The sequence below is a fragment of the Pseudoliparis swirei genome, chromosome 9 (genome assembly GCF_029220125.1).
Source record: "Pseudoliparis swirei isolate HS2019 ecotype Mariana Trench chromosome 9, NWPU_hadal_v1, whole genome shotgun sequence".
Taxonomy (NCBI): Eukaryota; Metazoa; Chordata; class Actinopteri; order Perciformes; family Liparidae; genus Pseudoliparis; species Pseudoliparis swirei.
This window is the reverse complement of record NC_079396.1, coordinates 7816774-7833221: the sequence shown is the minus strand read 5'-3', so window position 1 is coordinate 7833221 and position 16448 is coordinate 7816774. Positions and strand designations below refer to the sequence as shown.

The 16448-nt window shown below is 41.6% G+C and overlaps 1 protein-coding gene and 1 long non-coding RNA gene across 2 annotated transcripts; one reads left to right on the top strand and one right to left on the bottom strand.

Moving 5' to 3' along the window:
• Positions 1-1424: 1424 nt before the first annotated feature.
• tmem115 (transmembrane protein 115) lies at positions 1425-7291 on the bottom strand. The gene is made up of 3 exons (XM_056422605.1): positions 5997-7291; positions 4222-4586; positions 1425-2116 (listed from the first exon to the last, which is right to left on the bottom strand). The coding sequence occupies exons 1-3, from the start codon at positions 6486-6488 to the stop codon at positions 1810-1812; spliced, it is 1164 nt and encodes a 387-aa protein (XP_056278580.1). The 5' UTR covers positions 6489-7291; the 3' UTR covers positions 1425-1809.
• Positions 7292-15855, top strand: LOC130199271 (uncharacterized). The gene is made up of 2 exons (XR_008832792.1): positions 7292-7360; positions 8244-15855. It is a non-coding gene; the product is annotated as an uncharacterized LOC130199271 (long non-coding RNA).
• Positions 15856-16448: the final 593 nt, after the last annotated feature.

The following is a 16448-nucleotide window of genomic DNA, read 5'->3' as shown; positions in this document are numbered from 1 at the left end:
AAAGAGAAGGCTGATCGGGAATCAAAACTCTTAAAAACGTTGGCGTTGTTCCCCCCCCCCCCCCCCCCATTTGTCTTGTTCCACCAGTTCCCGCGCATAACATACACGTACAAGATATGTACATGGTGTTTCTGGGATATTGAATACGGTCTTTGATAAAACTGTAAACTTTGCTGGGGTTTTGCTCACATTTGGATCATATCCAAAATCCCTTCTGTGATAGTGGGCAACAGATGGCACAATTAGATTTGATTAGTTTTCAATTCAGAGTATGTCCATTCAGTCAGTGACAAATATAACTCATCAGCACGGTAAGATTCTTCTTTGCACAACAAATGTCGGATTATTAAATATGAAAAAACAAATAACTTTATATTGGCATTAAACATCATTCAAATATTTTGTGTAGTTTCTAGATTTCAATTTCTTTCTTTAAATTTGTCTGAGGAAACCTGCTGAGTTAAATGAGTATCAAAATCAAAACAGCAGTGCTCACCAGTCAGCTGTTTTTTAGTTTTTCCAAGACGGTTTGTGGAATACAACTCACAAAGACGCAACGCAACAGCCGTCAGACCACGAACAATTTGCAGTATAATCTACGGGGCTTTTAATTTGGAAACTTTCAACCTGACTATCACGTCATTGCGACATTTGAAATCACGCATTGGCTGCCTTAAATCCACAGCCATAGGTGGGAATTTGGAGATTCAATAATTCAAGCATTACTATAATGGACTGCGACATCTGACAAGGTGCAAAAATGAACGAATCACTGACCTTTTGGTATGCATAGAATTCATCAACTTTCTCAAAAAAAATATTCGCCACAGGTCCTGCTTGGCATTGTGAGTGAGGAAATGTGCAAAGGATGCGACTGGTAAACATTTTCCTGACTGATTACTGAGCAATGCCGGAGTGTGTAGAGTTATCGTTTAGCCTCACGAGTCTGTGATACAACAAATCAGAGCAGACATTGACTGAGCAGTCAATCAAGACTGAGTCACAGATTATTTTTTTTTAGTCATGAACAGACCCAGAAAAAAACACAGAAATGTTTTTCATTGAACAAATGGGGGATTTTTCAAAAGTGTGTAAGCGATCCGTTTCTCTGCCTGTTTGTTGTTCCAGAGACAAATGATAATATTGCATAAAATCTTCACCCGGCACGAAATCTTGAAGTTTTTTATCACAGTTTATCAGCAGGACAGACCTGCAGCAGCTTCTTTCCCCTGGTCCAGCACATCGGCTGAGTTTTCATACGTCCTCCTTCACGCACCTGGTTAAATATCAAGAACTAAAAGCACATGTCACCGTCAGCCATTTTTCATCAAGAATTCAGCGCAAGTCTTCGTCCGTCACTGACGGTTTCTCGTGGCTATTGACTGGGGCTGCTCCGAAAAAGAAAAAGAAAAAAAAAAAGACTATTGTACACCCATTTTGTTATTTATTTAGAATGCGACAAATGAAGCAGAGGGACCGAGCTCCGCGAGTCAGAGTCAAGTTCGGGCAATTCGGTTGTTATGCAGGAAGGAAGAGGAAAACCGAGTGTCCAGGTTGCCAGACTACACTAAGCGTTTATGTCTGAGAGCGCTGGACAGTTCGCACCCCTTTTGGCCTTCGTGATGACATTGACAGTGTGTTTGAAGGGGCACGGTTGTGCGTGTGAATTGGTCTGTGTTGTGCGATATCGAGCGTATACCTATTAACTAAGCATATTTGTATACTAGTCAGGGGACGCTGAGTAGACTAGTACACCTGCCAGTGACACCCAACACAGTGTGCGCTCCCGTGTACGTGCGTTCACTTTAGTTATGACCTAGAAGGGGCATCCTCGAAGCTGATAATGCTGGACTCCGGGTGCTGCGCTCCGCCCGTAGACAGTCCTCCGCTGCTCTGTGACATTGAGGATGAGGAGGTGGAGGAGAGCGAGGCGCCGACAGGCCCCACTGGCAATCTTGGCGTGGAGGAGGAGGGGTCACGTCCGCTTGGGAGGAGCAGCTGCGTGTCAGTCCGGACCTCATCCTCGTCCTCGTCTTCCTCGTCGTCCATGCTGGGCCAGGCAGACTGGTCCTCCACTCGCTTCAGACGCTCGTTCAGAGCCTTGAGGGCTATTTGTCTATAAAGAAGAGTGAGAAATATGGATCATTTATCCCAGAACGATGCAGTGGCACAACAAGGGAGGCCCGTTCGGGAAATAAAAAAAACAGACAAGAAAACTTCTGTGGAGACAACTAAAGTAGATAACCCCTTCTCAGTTAAACAAACAAAGTCCTGAGCACAGGGTAGGCAAAAGTACAGCACTATTGAAGCAGTTTAATAGGTACAGGGCAGATAGATTATGATACAAACGATGTAGTACCAGTATAAAGATATCTGCTAATTTATGGACTTTGTTTAAGGGAGGGTTAGTACTCAACTTAAAAAACATTTTGGATACTTTTAGGGAAATACTCATATCCTATAAGAAAAATTCTGGTACCTGTGGTTGCCAGTAGACTGTAATTAGCCCGTCCAATCATATTTATTCGGCCAAAATGTAATAAGTGGAAGGGATGTCCTCCTGCCTGCCTGCCTTCCTGCCCGTCTGCGCTCTCATTGTTCATGACCGTTGTGTTCAACAAGCTGCGAGCTTGAGAACTGCTCTACCAACAACAGCCATGTTCATTGTTTAGTTTCATAATGCTACATTTGGGGAGGGGCTTTAGGAAGGGGTCTGAAGAGTCTGTGTTGTAAAATTGGCAACTTTCTTGCTAGATTTAGAAACTTTTGGAGCTAGAGTTGCTCACTGGAATTTTTCAGATGGATCATGAAAAAAGAAAAAAATGATTTATTATACTCTTGCTAGTTTCCCTATTTTAAAAGGTCTCTCTTGTCTTTCAATCGAAAAAGAACATACTGATGCCACAATTCTGACAATGTTCACAAGGATGGTGAGAAACTAATTAACTGAACATTTGTAACTGCAATGAATAAGTTGTTTCCGACAGCAAGAGAAAGTCTTATTCCTTGTTACGTGTCCCACACAATCCAAACCAACTGATGTATGTGTGAACTCACAGTAGTTAGTAATAAAAAAAACTTTTTCAAAGCTCACTTATTTGCAGATACTGTCTTTTACATGTATCAGAAGAAGTTGTATCAGAAGAAGTTGTCCTTTTTGGAATGAAACTCATCATTTGTTGATTAAATCTTTTATTTTATACTGCAGAAGTACAATTAATGTTTAAATCGTCACCGTAATGTTGCTTTATTTTTCAGCAGAGGGCAGACCTCAGCTAATTGAAATCAAGCATCTACAGAAGCCTGAGCTTCATTCAGTTGGCAGCCATATTTAATGCGTATTACGAGTCCAACAGGTAGTAATGCACACGAAAACATAATCAAGTTCAACCAGTTTCTGGATAATAAAACAATACTGTATTTACTAACTGGGACGCTGCTTAACATCAACTGTGTGACTGTTTATGTTAGCATAGGTGTATGTGTGTGTGCGTGCGCTCTGCTAGTGTATGTAACTGATTCCATATGAAAGCTTGGAACAGGACAATGGAAAGACAATGGAACAGGAGTAAAAACTAACCTCCGACAGCTTGAGAGTGCTGTTGAGCAGAGTCATGAGTTAGCTGTATGAATGAACTTTTTTGGAACTATGACTATGAAAAGGGCACAGAGACTGAACAACACTTCCCTGATTAATGAAACTAAAAACAACATTGTTTCCATTTCTCGCCTGGAGTATTAATTTGACCATCCGGGTTTTGTATAATTCAACAATATTTTGCTAATAGTAGTATAGAAGTATATGGTGCTTGTTAACTGCTGATTCCCAAATCTAAGAATAAACTAACTTTTATAAATGCTCAATTATTGAAATCGGAAAATGATTATTTCCTAAGATTTGAAGTATTCAAACCTTCTTAAATAGCTTTTCCACCATTAGGGCAGAATACAACTACTGATGACTAACATAAATAATAAAATACCATTTAAAAGGATGTGTGAACAACCTCATGTATGTAAGAGCACAGACACAGATATGGGTCATATCGTTGCCATAGCGCAAGCATGGAATTTACAAATTACACTGAACCATTTAATGAAAATTAATACAATTAAATGAATACAATTTAAAAAAACGTATTGTAAATGTAATGTTTTGATTTCAAATCGTAATAAAAAAATGTTCAATAAATGTTGAACTCTTTCTTTGCTCTGACTCACCTCCTCCTTTCTGCGTCTTGTGGGTCCGTGCCAGGCAGGCTGATAGTGATGGAGGAGGGGGCCCCTACGTCGTACCGCTTCACCATCTTTCGACACACCTTCACCTTCACAAGGGCAGCGTGCACCAGTCCCGCCAGCAGCCCTACAGCCGGCTGCAGCACCTCAGGAAAGAAACTGGCGAAGGCGAAATGGTCCGACATGTCCCCGCGGCCTCGGCTGTGCCTCTGGTAGAAGCGCAGGTAAACCCAGCCGGACAGGGCGCCGAAGCTGAACGCGGCCAGGTCAGCAGAGCTGTCAAGCAGCCCAGCAAGGCGCAGCAAGGCCAGTAGGAGGATGACCAAAGCTGGTGCTGCCTTCAGTCTCACCTAAGAAGGCGGAGGGGGGGGAAGACAGCTTTTAGTTCCAGTGAACCAGAATAATCAAACAAAAGGACAGTTACCATTTTGTCTGTGGACCACTCTGCCTGCCAGTTCCCACAATTCAGTAAAGTTAGCTGGATTCAGGAATTGGAGCAGCAAACAATAGCTGGTTACAAGCCAGGGTGGAGGGCGTGAGTCAAATTCAACATTTATCAGAGTTTTGATGGAGTACAATTCCTAACCTGCTCAGTATAGATGAAGAGGATTAGTGAAGTAACTCAGTTTTTATTACCAGCCCAAAAAGCCCTATGGTAGTTTTAAAAGATACACATTCAAAAAAGAGCATCAGATTTAATCATAAAATGTAAATTGACAGATCACACTGTCGTACAAATTTGGAAATTAACCAGACACAAACAAACCAAACCACTCAACGGCCATTGAGCTGGCTTTTATGGCTTTCGTCCAACAGCATAATCACTATACTTGACATGTGTGTGTGCTTCATAGACTGTATAACAGAAGTGTGCTCACAAAACGATTAAAGATAATACCACACCACCAAAAAAATATATACTAAAAGAAGGAAATGCTACCTGTATGTAATGAGTAAAAAACAACACGATACCTCCCTCAGCATAAGATTAGAATTCAAGAATCTGGGAAGTCATCCATTTGAAAAGGCACATTATAAAAATAAAAAAAATTATGTACACTTTAAAGCCCTGCAGTAGATATAGCTGGGTTTTTTGTTTTAACGGCTGCAGTTTGCAGTGTCCTCTGAGGTGTTTTTCTCCTAAATGTTAGTAAGGGGCTTAAAGATGCATAACTGGATGTTTCATGAAGAAAAGAAGAAGAAAAAAACTACAACCTCAAGGCCAACTTGAAGAAACACTCCCACATACACTCCCACAAACATCATGGGCTTCACCACACAAGTGAGTAGGCTGTCGGTTAAGTGTGTATGTTTACACTCTATTGTACTTATTAAAAGTTGTCTTTTAAACTCACAATGCTTTTTCTCTTTTCTTTAAAAAAAACATGCTTGACACAGTTGATCCAGTGCTCCAAAGACTGACAAAGACGCAAATGTTTCCCTCATTTATGTAGTTACACGTTGTGTAAACCGAGGCATATAATGCAGAACTTTTTCTTAAACTAAAAACAAAGAAATACAATTTTAGTGACTATGCCCAGGTGTGTCCTCGGTTTGTGACGGCCATGATCTGAGGCTGAGGCTGGTTTATGTACACATTTCCATGACTAGTGGTCAGTGGACTAGTGCTGTAAAACATTCTCAACCTAACTTTGCAGCCACACTCCTGTCTGGTGTCGTATTATTCACAGGTTCAGCTGAGGGGCCAACAAGGATCAATGCAAGGGCAGAAATTAATGTATGGCATATGTGAGCCTCACCTGGGGCACCCTGAGCACCGTAGTGTCCCCCATGGTCTGCTTAAGGGCCACCAGGACACCTCCCAGGAAACCAGACGCTCCATGGATACGGACTGCAAACAGGTAGTCCAAGTCGAAGGTGGCCACATAGGTGAGAAGATAGGAGAGGCCCGCCAGGAGGCCTGAGGAGACGTTTACCACCGCGAAGAAGATCAGGAGCTCCAGGGCGCCCCACAGAGGCTCCAGCAGGCGCCCGCAGGCCATAACCGTTCCCACGTTGGCTGCCACACCCCATACGTGCTGCTCCACCACCCCATGAGTCGCCAGCGTCCACACCCAGAAGTTGGGCGGAAAGAGGTACCCCGGGGTCACCCCAAGGGCGTACGGAGCGTCCACCGCCCACGACAGCAGGTAGAGGAGGACCACCACAGCGCTGATGCTTTTCACTACCACACTGGTGCTGGCGAGGGCGGCCAGGAAGTGCTGCCGCGCCACCGGCAGGTAACGACTCATCGTGGTCCTGGTTCGATCGGACGGCAGATCGGTCGGGTTGTGGCACAGATGATGTTGGACGAGTGAGATCAGCGGTGCCAACAGGAACAGGTGACACCTGCGAGTCCCGACAACGAGAGATTCCACAACCTTCCGTGAGCCTTCATCCGGGATACCGACTGGTTAAATAGTAGCTGTGGTTATCAACACGTCAAAGTCCTTCGATTTGGATGAGGTCACACAACTTTGGCCAGCAGCAGATATGCCGGAGGATGCGATAGCCTCAAACTTGGGATACCTTATGATCCGCTGCCTGATTGGCGACCTTCAGTCCGACACAATCACCACCAGCGAGCGGGCTAGGTGTAGTTAGGGGGGGGTGGCACCCAAAAGTTTAAAATCCAAAACTGAAAAAAACCTGCCAATTTATTCTAAAGGGTGTGGGGGAGTTAGCTTGTAAACACACGGTAGCTAATCTTAGCTGGGTGACAAACACTCGAGTTACTGATTTACTACCGTGGCGGTTACGTTCGTTCAAAACAAGGCAGTCATCGTTCGATCCAAGCCGCCATCGGAGCTGCCGCCCGGGACCCTGCTCCCTCGGTCCGGTGTCTACTGGACTAGCCCGCGGATCCCCAGCAGCTAGCAACAGGCCTTCATAACAACCTGAGAGACGTTTATGAAGCGGCGCCACTTCGCGTGCGGCTCTCCGTGTTTTCACGCTGCCGCGGCTTAATTCGGTTACTGGGCAGTTCTTCCGTCTTTCAAGAGCAATACAATGTATTTATTGTTTGCTATCTAAAGAGGCACCCTTGCTACCAGGAACACCTCTGAGCGAATGACCGGCGCTGCCGCCGTCGTCATCAACAAGCGGTGAACAAACGTCAAGTCACGTAAGGTTTCAACACTGCGGTCATGTGGGCCGGTGTTACGGTTTAAGAAGCGACCGTGTTAACTGGCGACTTTGAATCGAACGCGTCCGTTGTTGTCGTAGTTACAGACAGCTGTTGCGAGGAAGAGAACACGTAGCTTCCCTCGTGAATGCCGCATTGTTTAATTGGTATAGTATGTATTTTTATGTATAGGGGTTGACACTGTATTACACAATTAAACCAAGCAGCATTCACGAGGACAGCTATACGTGTTCTCTATCCTATTTTCCGAACGGCGGTCGACAACAACGGATGCGTTCGGCTGAAAAGTCGCCAGTTAACAGGGTCGCCTTTTAAACCGTAACACCGACATCCGCGGATACTCGGTCATGTGAGCCGCCGCTTGAAATGCAATGGACCTGTATTCATGGTGTTACGGTACGAGGGCTTGTACGGCCCAAAAGCACAGGGATAGACCCATTTCCGAGCAATAATTTCTCCACTTTCATCAATCCAACATTTTTTATATTGAACGGATAATTCGCGGTTACTTGTTATTGACTTGTGCAACCCTGTATCTTGATTTATTCGCATGTGGCTTGCATCAGTGTAATAAAGCACATTGAACATCCATGTATCTATAACACACTGACATCCATGATGAATGTGTACAGGTCCATTTATTGTCACTTGCAATTAGTTGATTAATGTGGATATTTGACAGGCATTCGTGTTAATAAATTGCTCTTTGTACAACCGGCCCTGCATGTGTGGGTTCAGATCTCTATGTCTGATCTGTGTGACACTGTACGTGTAAATGTGAAAAAGGAGTTAGTTTCTCTTAGTCTCTTAGATGTTTTGCGGTTGACCCCTGACCTCTGACCTGTTGCCTTTGTTTCCACAGATAGTCTTTGTGGGATGCTCCTTGTCTCATGAGAATCTGCCGCCACAATGCAAAGGTGTGTCCGTGCCTCTTCCTCTGGGCCGTCAAAACAATATTTTACACACAAGACAGTGAAGAGTGACATCACGTGTGCACACGTCACTCTACACTGCCACTGAGATCAACTGAGCGTTGCTGCTGCACATGGACACACATGTGTGCAGAGAAATAGTGTTTCCCATGTGTGGAATTAATTTGTATATAGGCAGTGCACAGATCTCACAATACATGTATTATAGTTCTTATTAGTGGTAATGGTGGCACACTGCACACATCATAAGAGAAAACAAACTGTGATAATGAGGCCATCTTGTGGATATGTGCGGACCCTTTTTATATTTGGACATTTGGAGATTACTCATTTCCTAAATCTTCATGTGGATGTGTATTTTGTAACTGACCACATGTCAAAGTGATATGGTCCAGCCCTCTTTATTAACACGGCTACATGTTACCTGAAATGAACCCCAGAAACTTGCGCAGCCTCCGCAGTGACCGGCAGGGGTCTATGGAGGACTCAAAATGACTTAAGTATTAATAAATAAATAAATAAACGCATGAATAAATATAGGAATAAATAAATGCAAAAATAAATTTATAAATAAATAACTAAATACAGGAATAAATAAATAAATGCAATAATAAATGTATAAATAAATACAGAAATGAATAAATATAAGTTATAACTCAACAGGACATCATTAAATAAATGTATTTCTACATTTCTGTATTCCTTCATTTATTTATATGTGAAATTTATGTGTCCGTATATTCAAATGAGCTGGGGCGGTCCGAACCTCATTGTTAAACAGGATTGGTCAAATCGGGGAGCAAGACAGAAGCAATCGATCCCTAGCACTTGGACCTGTAGACGAACAGTGTTTATTATGCATTCTTGTCTGTACATTCTAAATACTACTGTTGTTGAGTCACGGAATGTAATGTGTTAATGTGTTATGTTAAGGATGTTTTCAGCCGAGAAGTTAGTAGTTTAAGCATCAAATTTGTGGTCGGTTTATCAAGATACAGCCTAATAAGTATATACGACGGAGATTTGAGGTCCTGCTCGCGGGACCACTGAGCTCCGGGCGCCGGGCGGTCAGCGCGCTGTGTGGCCGCCGAGAGAAGCCTGATCTCGGCAGGACTTTTTTAAATGCTCCGCTGGCTCTGACTTCTCCGTAGCGGCTAAACATGAGATATAATTAGGTTTTGGAGGATCTAAAGAGCACAACGAGTTTATTATTTATTACAAGATAACGTTACGTCAATTTGACTGAGGGTTAAGATTCATAACTTCATATTGTAGCGACCCTGGGTCAGGAAAGCTACGAGACGTTGTATATTTATTACCGTTTATTCGTAGCCTACGCCAAACGACAGGGAACACCGCAACACATTCTACTCCACTGGAAAGTATTTTACAGTGAATAATTGGAGTAAATTCATGAGCAAGAACATTTGATGTGGTGACGTCACAAGACCAGAAAGACCGTCCTGCGTCCTCGAGAGTCTGGACTCCCAAGACCAGACTCCAAAGGAACACGAGTCTGTACTCAGTGTACTTGGAATTGATAACACGGCTGAAGTAAAAAAGCTGTCGAGGCTAACTTCTGCTAACGGTGAGCTGAGCGAGCCAACTTCAGCATCATGTGCCAGGCAGAAGTAGTAGAGCATAACACACCAGGTGCATCACACTCCTGTGACCAATCATGCTTTAGACAGAGGTTCGGACCGCCCCAGCTCATTTGAATATACGGACACGTACAGTAAATGTCACACATAAATAAATGAAGAAATACGTGTGGACACATAAATAGAGAAATAAATAAATGAAGAAATACAGAAATGTATAAATATATTTATTTAATGATGTCCTGTTGATTTATAACTTATATTTATTCATTCCTGTATTTATTTCTTTATTTATACATTTATTTATTTATACATTTATTTAAGCATTTATTTCTTTATTTATACATTTATTTAAGCATTTATTTATTTCTATATTTATTCATGCATTTATCTATACTTGAGTCATTTTGAGTCCTCCATAGGGGTCGACACTATGCAACACTTCCAAACGGATTAACAAAGTATCACGTTCACCTGATCTTTCATCTCATAATTTCATTTTGATATCGTGCAATGACTCTCAAACGTCCTATTAATCTCTTTAGGTCAACTGTATATACCTGACAATATTATTTTGTTGCAAAGTAAAAACACAAATGTAACTTGTTATTTTCTTTGTCTTTATTTTGTTATCATCTGTGTCTCTCCATTGTTGCTAAATTCTGTATGATCATTTTAAAATAAGCTAAAGTAGTATTATACAAATGCTATAATTAATTCGGTTTTCACATTGTTTCCCTTTTATATATTAAGATTATGTATCATTCATTACCTTCTGTTCTGGTACACTGTAAAAAACGGCTGTGAAATCCACAGTAATTTACTGTGTTTGTGAGCAGTAACGTACTGTATACTATTTCCCAGTAAAATACTGTGTATTTATTCGCAGATTACAGTTAACAAAGAGTCCGTCAAAATCACACAGGACTTTATTAAAACACAGTAACATAAAAAGTGCTGTAGAGAATCACAGTAACCAAAATATACTGTAGATAATCACTGTACCCTACAAAGTACTGTGTATAATTACAGTAACTAATAATCTACTGTACTCACCGTAACCAACAATATACTGTGGACATTTACTATACCCAACAAAATATTGTATAAATTACATTATGCTGTAAAAAAAATCAACATACCCCAAAAAGTACTGTGGAAAATCACATGAGCCAACAAAATACTGTATACATTTACAGTAACTAATAATATATTGTGGTACTAGTAGTAACCAACAATATACTGTAGTACGAGCAGTAACCAACAATATAGTCCATCCAACACCACTGTAAAGAATCTCGGCGTTATCTTTGATCGGGACTTGTCCTTTACCTCCCACGTGAAGCAAATCTAAAGAACTGCAATTTTTCATCTCTGTAATATTTTAAAAATCAGGCACATCTTGTCTCAAAAAGATGCAGAAAAATTGTTTTCCACGTTCGTTGATTATTTTATCGATTAATCGATTAATCGGATTTTAAAAAATAACTTTAATTTTCAACCCTTTATTCAAAACAGGGTTCGTACGGTCATGGAAAACCTGGAAAAGTCATGGAATTTTTAAATGGCTATTAGCAGGCCTAGAAAAGTAATTGAAAAAAATTAAATCCCAAAATATTTGGAAAAGTAATGCAAATTTGTTTAATTCAAATGTTAATTTACACGGTATATATACGGTATGCTTTGGAATTCTCATGGTTAGTTTAAATACTACATCTTCTCACTTTGTCACGTATAGACAGAGTTTTCACAAAATGTTTAATCATGGATATTTGGTTTAAAGTCATGGAAAGGTCCTGGAGATCCACTGGTCAGCATGTGGATGAACCCGTCACAAACAGACTGACAGCGGTTTACTCTCCTGAGCAGTGGTCCCCATGTGGACCGGCCCCCTGAACAATATCAGAGACGCATTCCGATTTATTATTTTTTTCACCTGCCGTTGAGATTGCAGTGAGACGCGGAAAACATGTGAAGTGGTGCTCTTCGCAATAAAACATCTTTGATGGGACGTGTCGCGTCTCGGCCTATCAGCGTTCAGATGTCGACAGCGTTTGAGAAGTTAGGTTCGCTTGAAAGTTAGTCCGCTACATCTGCTGCTGTCACGCTGCACGGTGTAGCGATACTAACAAAGTACCTGTACGTTAAAAACGATGTGATTTTGCATATTTTTATTCTCGATACTTCATTAAAAGAGCGCACGATCAGAGCTCACGTGCTGCTCCGCTCCGTTAAATGTTGTCTGCACGCGCAGCGCTCACAGCGAATGGCGTCGGGGCTTATCTCCGTTGACTTTCTCCGCGGAAAAATATTTTCCGCTATCCGCCACGGAATAAATAACCACGTTTTCTACGTTATACTCTTGTGGAAATGCCACACACGTCGTGACATGTAGCGCCCTGGTGTCTGGGTTCATAACGTCACCCGTAGGCGCACTTAGCTCCGTGAATGTCTCCGACTACGTGAATGACTTCCGCATCCAGCGCCACGTGAGCAGCAGCAGCCAATTAGATTCATCAACAGAGGAGCAGCTCAGCGCTGATTGGCTCTCACAACGCAGCGTTCTGTCCTCTCCCTCCGGTCTGGTTTCCCCTGCGCCGCTCTGCGCTCAACTCAACTTTGTTTATACTCCGCGACTTATTGAGCGCCGTAATAATCGCGCGACACAACGAATCGATAATGAAATTCGTTGCGAACTATTTTAATAATCGATTTTTATCGATTTTATCGATTCGTTGTTGCAGCCCTAAACTCCTTATTATCAGGCTGCTCTAATAAGTCTCTTAGGTCCCTCCAGTTGATCCAGAATGCTGCAGCTCGTGTACTCACTAAAACTAAGAAAAGAGATCACATTACTCCAGTATTAGCTGCGCAGCACTGGCTCCCCGTATCACATTTAAGATTCTTCTCCTCACCTACAAAGCCTTGATTGGGGATGCTCCATCATATCTTAAGGAGCTTGTAGGACCATATTGCCCCAATAGAGAGCTGCGCTCACTAAATGCGGGGCTACTTGTGGTTCTAAAGGTGCGTTCACACCAAAAGCGATGCAATTTTTTCGCGTGACCGAATCCCATGAAAAGTCAACGTACAGACGTGTGTGGCTGCAATAGACACTATATTTTTCAGGGTGGCGCATTTGGGGCTACGCGTTTACAGCGGCGCAATTTTCGCCCCTAGTTCAAATATTTCAACTTTGAGGTGGTAATCTCGCAACTCGGGACAATCAGCTCTCAAGTTGCTCCGCTTATGGCGAGAACACGGCAAATGGTCGAGCGAGTAAACTCACACGTTTTGGGCGATGCGAAAAATCGCATCGCTTTTGGTGTGAACGCACCTTTAGAGTCTTAAAAAGTAGGATGGGAGCCAGAGCCTTCAGTTATCAAGCTCCTCTTATGGAACCAGCTTCCACCATCAATCCGGGAGGCAGACACAGTCACCTCATTTAAGAGTAGACTTAAGACTTTCCTCTTCGATAGCGCTTATAGTTAGGGCTGAATCAGGTTTGCCCTGGTCCAGCCCCTAGATATGCTGCCATAGGCTTATACGCTGCTGGGGGACGTTTTAGGATACACTGAGCACCTGTATCCTCTTCTTTCTCTACTTATGGATGAATTTTCATCTCTCCATTGCACATTATTAACTCTGCTTTCTCTCCGGAGTCCTTGTGACTTCACGTTTCATAGGGTCCATTGGAACAGGCTGGGTCTGATGCCATGGCGCTGCTGATGCCCCGCCCACTCCTCCACTCTACCTCCATCTGCTCTCCTGTAGGTTGCTTCCCTTCTTTCCCTGTGAAAGGGTTGTTTGGGAGTTTTTCCTGATCCGATGTGAGGTCCTGGGACAGGGATGTCTATTTGTACAGATTGTAAAGCCCTCTGAGGCAAATTTGTAATTTGTGAGAATGGGCTATACAAAATAAACTGAATTGAATTGAATTATACTGTAGAAAATCACTGTACCAAACAAAATATATATGTATACATTTAAAGTAACTAACCGTAGTATACTCACAGTAACTAACAATATACTGTAGAAAATCACTGAAACCAACAACATACTGTATACAATTACAGTAACTAATCTACTGGAGTATTTACAGTACCCAACAAATTGGAAGAAATCACTGTACCACAAAAAAGTACTTTGTCGAATTACTTTAACTAAAAAACTACTGTAGAAAATGACTGTACCCAACACTGTACTGTAAAAAGAAGCCAAAGGTATATTTGGAATTGTAAATATTAAACAAAGTGTGATATATATGAACATATTTTTAATAATTACTTTTATGAGTTAGGGTTAGTGTTTAACACTTGATATCTTCCGTGTCGCACACATACAGGTTGAGTCTTTTATAATTACAAATTCAGGCATGACTTCGGATGACCCCGGTCATCCTCTTGCAAGTTGACGAGATTCCGAGTGACCAAGAACTCTGGCGGTGTAGTTACATCCGTAACTTTCATTCTATTTGAGGGCCCTATCCAAGGAGGTCAGCTCCTCCACATGACCAGCCACTATCAGTATCCACAGTGGGTGTGAGAAACTCCTGATGAGTGAATATGAATAAAGCTTCTGAGCCAGATGGTTGTGTAAGAACATGGTCCAACCAGCTAACTGACACAATCAGTAAAGATTAAAATTGTTTATGTTTAAGTTAATTTCAATAAACTTGGGAATAATTATACTGCACGTTGCTGGCCGTACTCTAAAGCTTTCTACATTTTATTCATATCAACATGTAATAATCAGAGTATTAATACTTAATAATAATAATAATAACCGTAATGCCTTTGACTCAAATGGAAACCAAAAAGATATACAATTCTAATTTGCACAATATTTATACATATATCACACTGCACCTTTTTGTCTCTCATGACTCATAAATCTAAATTAATAACAGAGCTGATATTTGTTTTTTATTTGTATTATATGTAAATCTGGGAAATATTTTACTTTCAGATTTCAGAAATTGTCAGATTTTCACAAATATTAAGATAATATTGTAATAATGGTGCAATGCTCCTGAGATTTATGTGGTTTATAGGCGTAAACTATTTTTTTATGGTGATGTTCGTTTTTCAGAAGATGTTCTGTTATAATGACATGTTCACACGCATGGTTGTATGAAATCGATACATGGTACTTAAAACCCAATGTGACAAATAATAAACCCACTCCACAACCATGAATGTAGGTGTCACGCTGACAAACAAAATCATGCTGTCAGGCAGGCACGTGCACAAACATTTTGGGGGGCAGTTGCTCAAACCAAAAAAAGGGCACCTATTGCCAAAAATGTTTTGTGACAGAGTTGAAGCATAAGTAGCAATACACTAGTGAAGCTGTCCTCGACCTGCGTTTCCTCTGGACAGGATTAGACAGCTAGCTTACATTTTCTTTATGAATGTAGCCCTGGGGGGTGTTAAGTTGTAATAGTTTATTTTGATAACATCTGCAGAGGTCTTATGTTTTAAATTAATACATATAGAAAGATATTATAATAGACAATATTAAGGAGAATATTGATATTGTTATTAATGTATTATGAAGCATAGGGGTAATGTTTACTCTATGCAAATGTAAATGGCAAGAATTAATGTATATTGCATGAGAGTGACTATGTTAGTATTATAGATTGACGAAGCCGGTTGACATCTGTGAAATGACTTACAATAACAAGAGACTTTTATTGTGAAGGTGACTTTAACAAGACGGGATTCTTATTGTGAAAGCGACTGGAACCGGAAGTGACGTTAGACCGGAAACAGGAAGAGTATATGACTGCGTGTTTGTAGAGGGAACATGCTTTTTCACAGGTAAGCCCCGGAGGGGGAAGGCAGCACGGCAGCACGGGACCTCCAGTTCGACGCACGTTAATAGTGGGAAATAATAATAATAATAAAAATAAGCCACAAAGAGATATATATTTATATATATTTTGTCTTGATTGGTCTCACCTGGTGGGAGTGGGGTTTAGACGATAACAAGTGAAAGGAGAGAGTGAGAGAGATGAGAGATGACGGGTGAATGAGGTGTGAAGGAGCGTGCTGTTGACCGAGGACACTTCTGCAAGAGGACACTGCTGCGGGTGGACACTGCTGCGAGAGGACACTGCAAATTGATCACTCAAATTCTGCTCAATAATAATGGAGACATGAACCCAACCACCCCATCTTGCTCAAAGTGTTGGGGTGCTACATGAATAAAGATGAATTATTATATGGCAACAACAGTACAAGTGTTCTGATTGGCTAATGGGTCGTCATGCCAGCCACATATCGCCCACCTTGCTGATCTGAAACAGATCCGTATTGCCCTCTTACGTCATTTTCAAAATGAGCGATATTGATAGACATCAACAGCCAAGAGGAAATTCAGAAGCAGTGAACATGTGTTATTGAAAGTGATGAAGACTAGAAACTATCGTTTGAATCACTTGTGTTGTTACTTTACTGTAAATTTAAACTATTGTAGCTGAGCCGTGTTGTCCGTTTTCTACAAGATTGATCGTTGTAAGACTGTAAC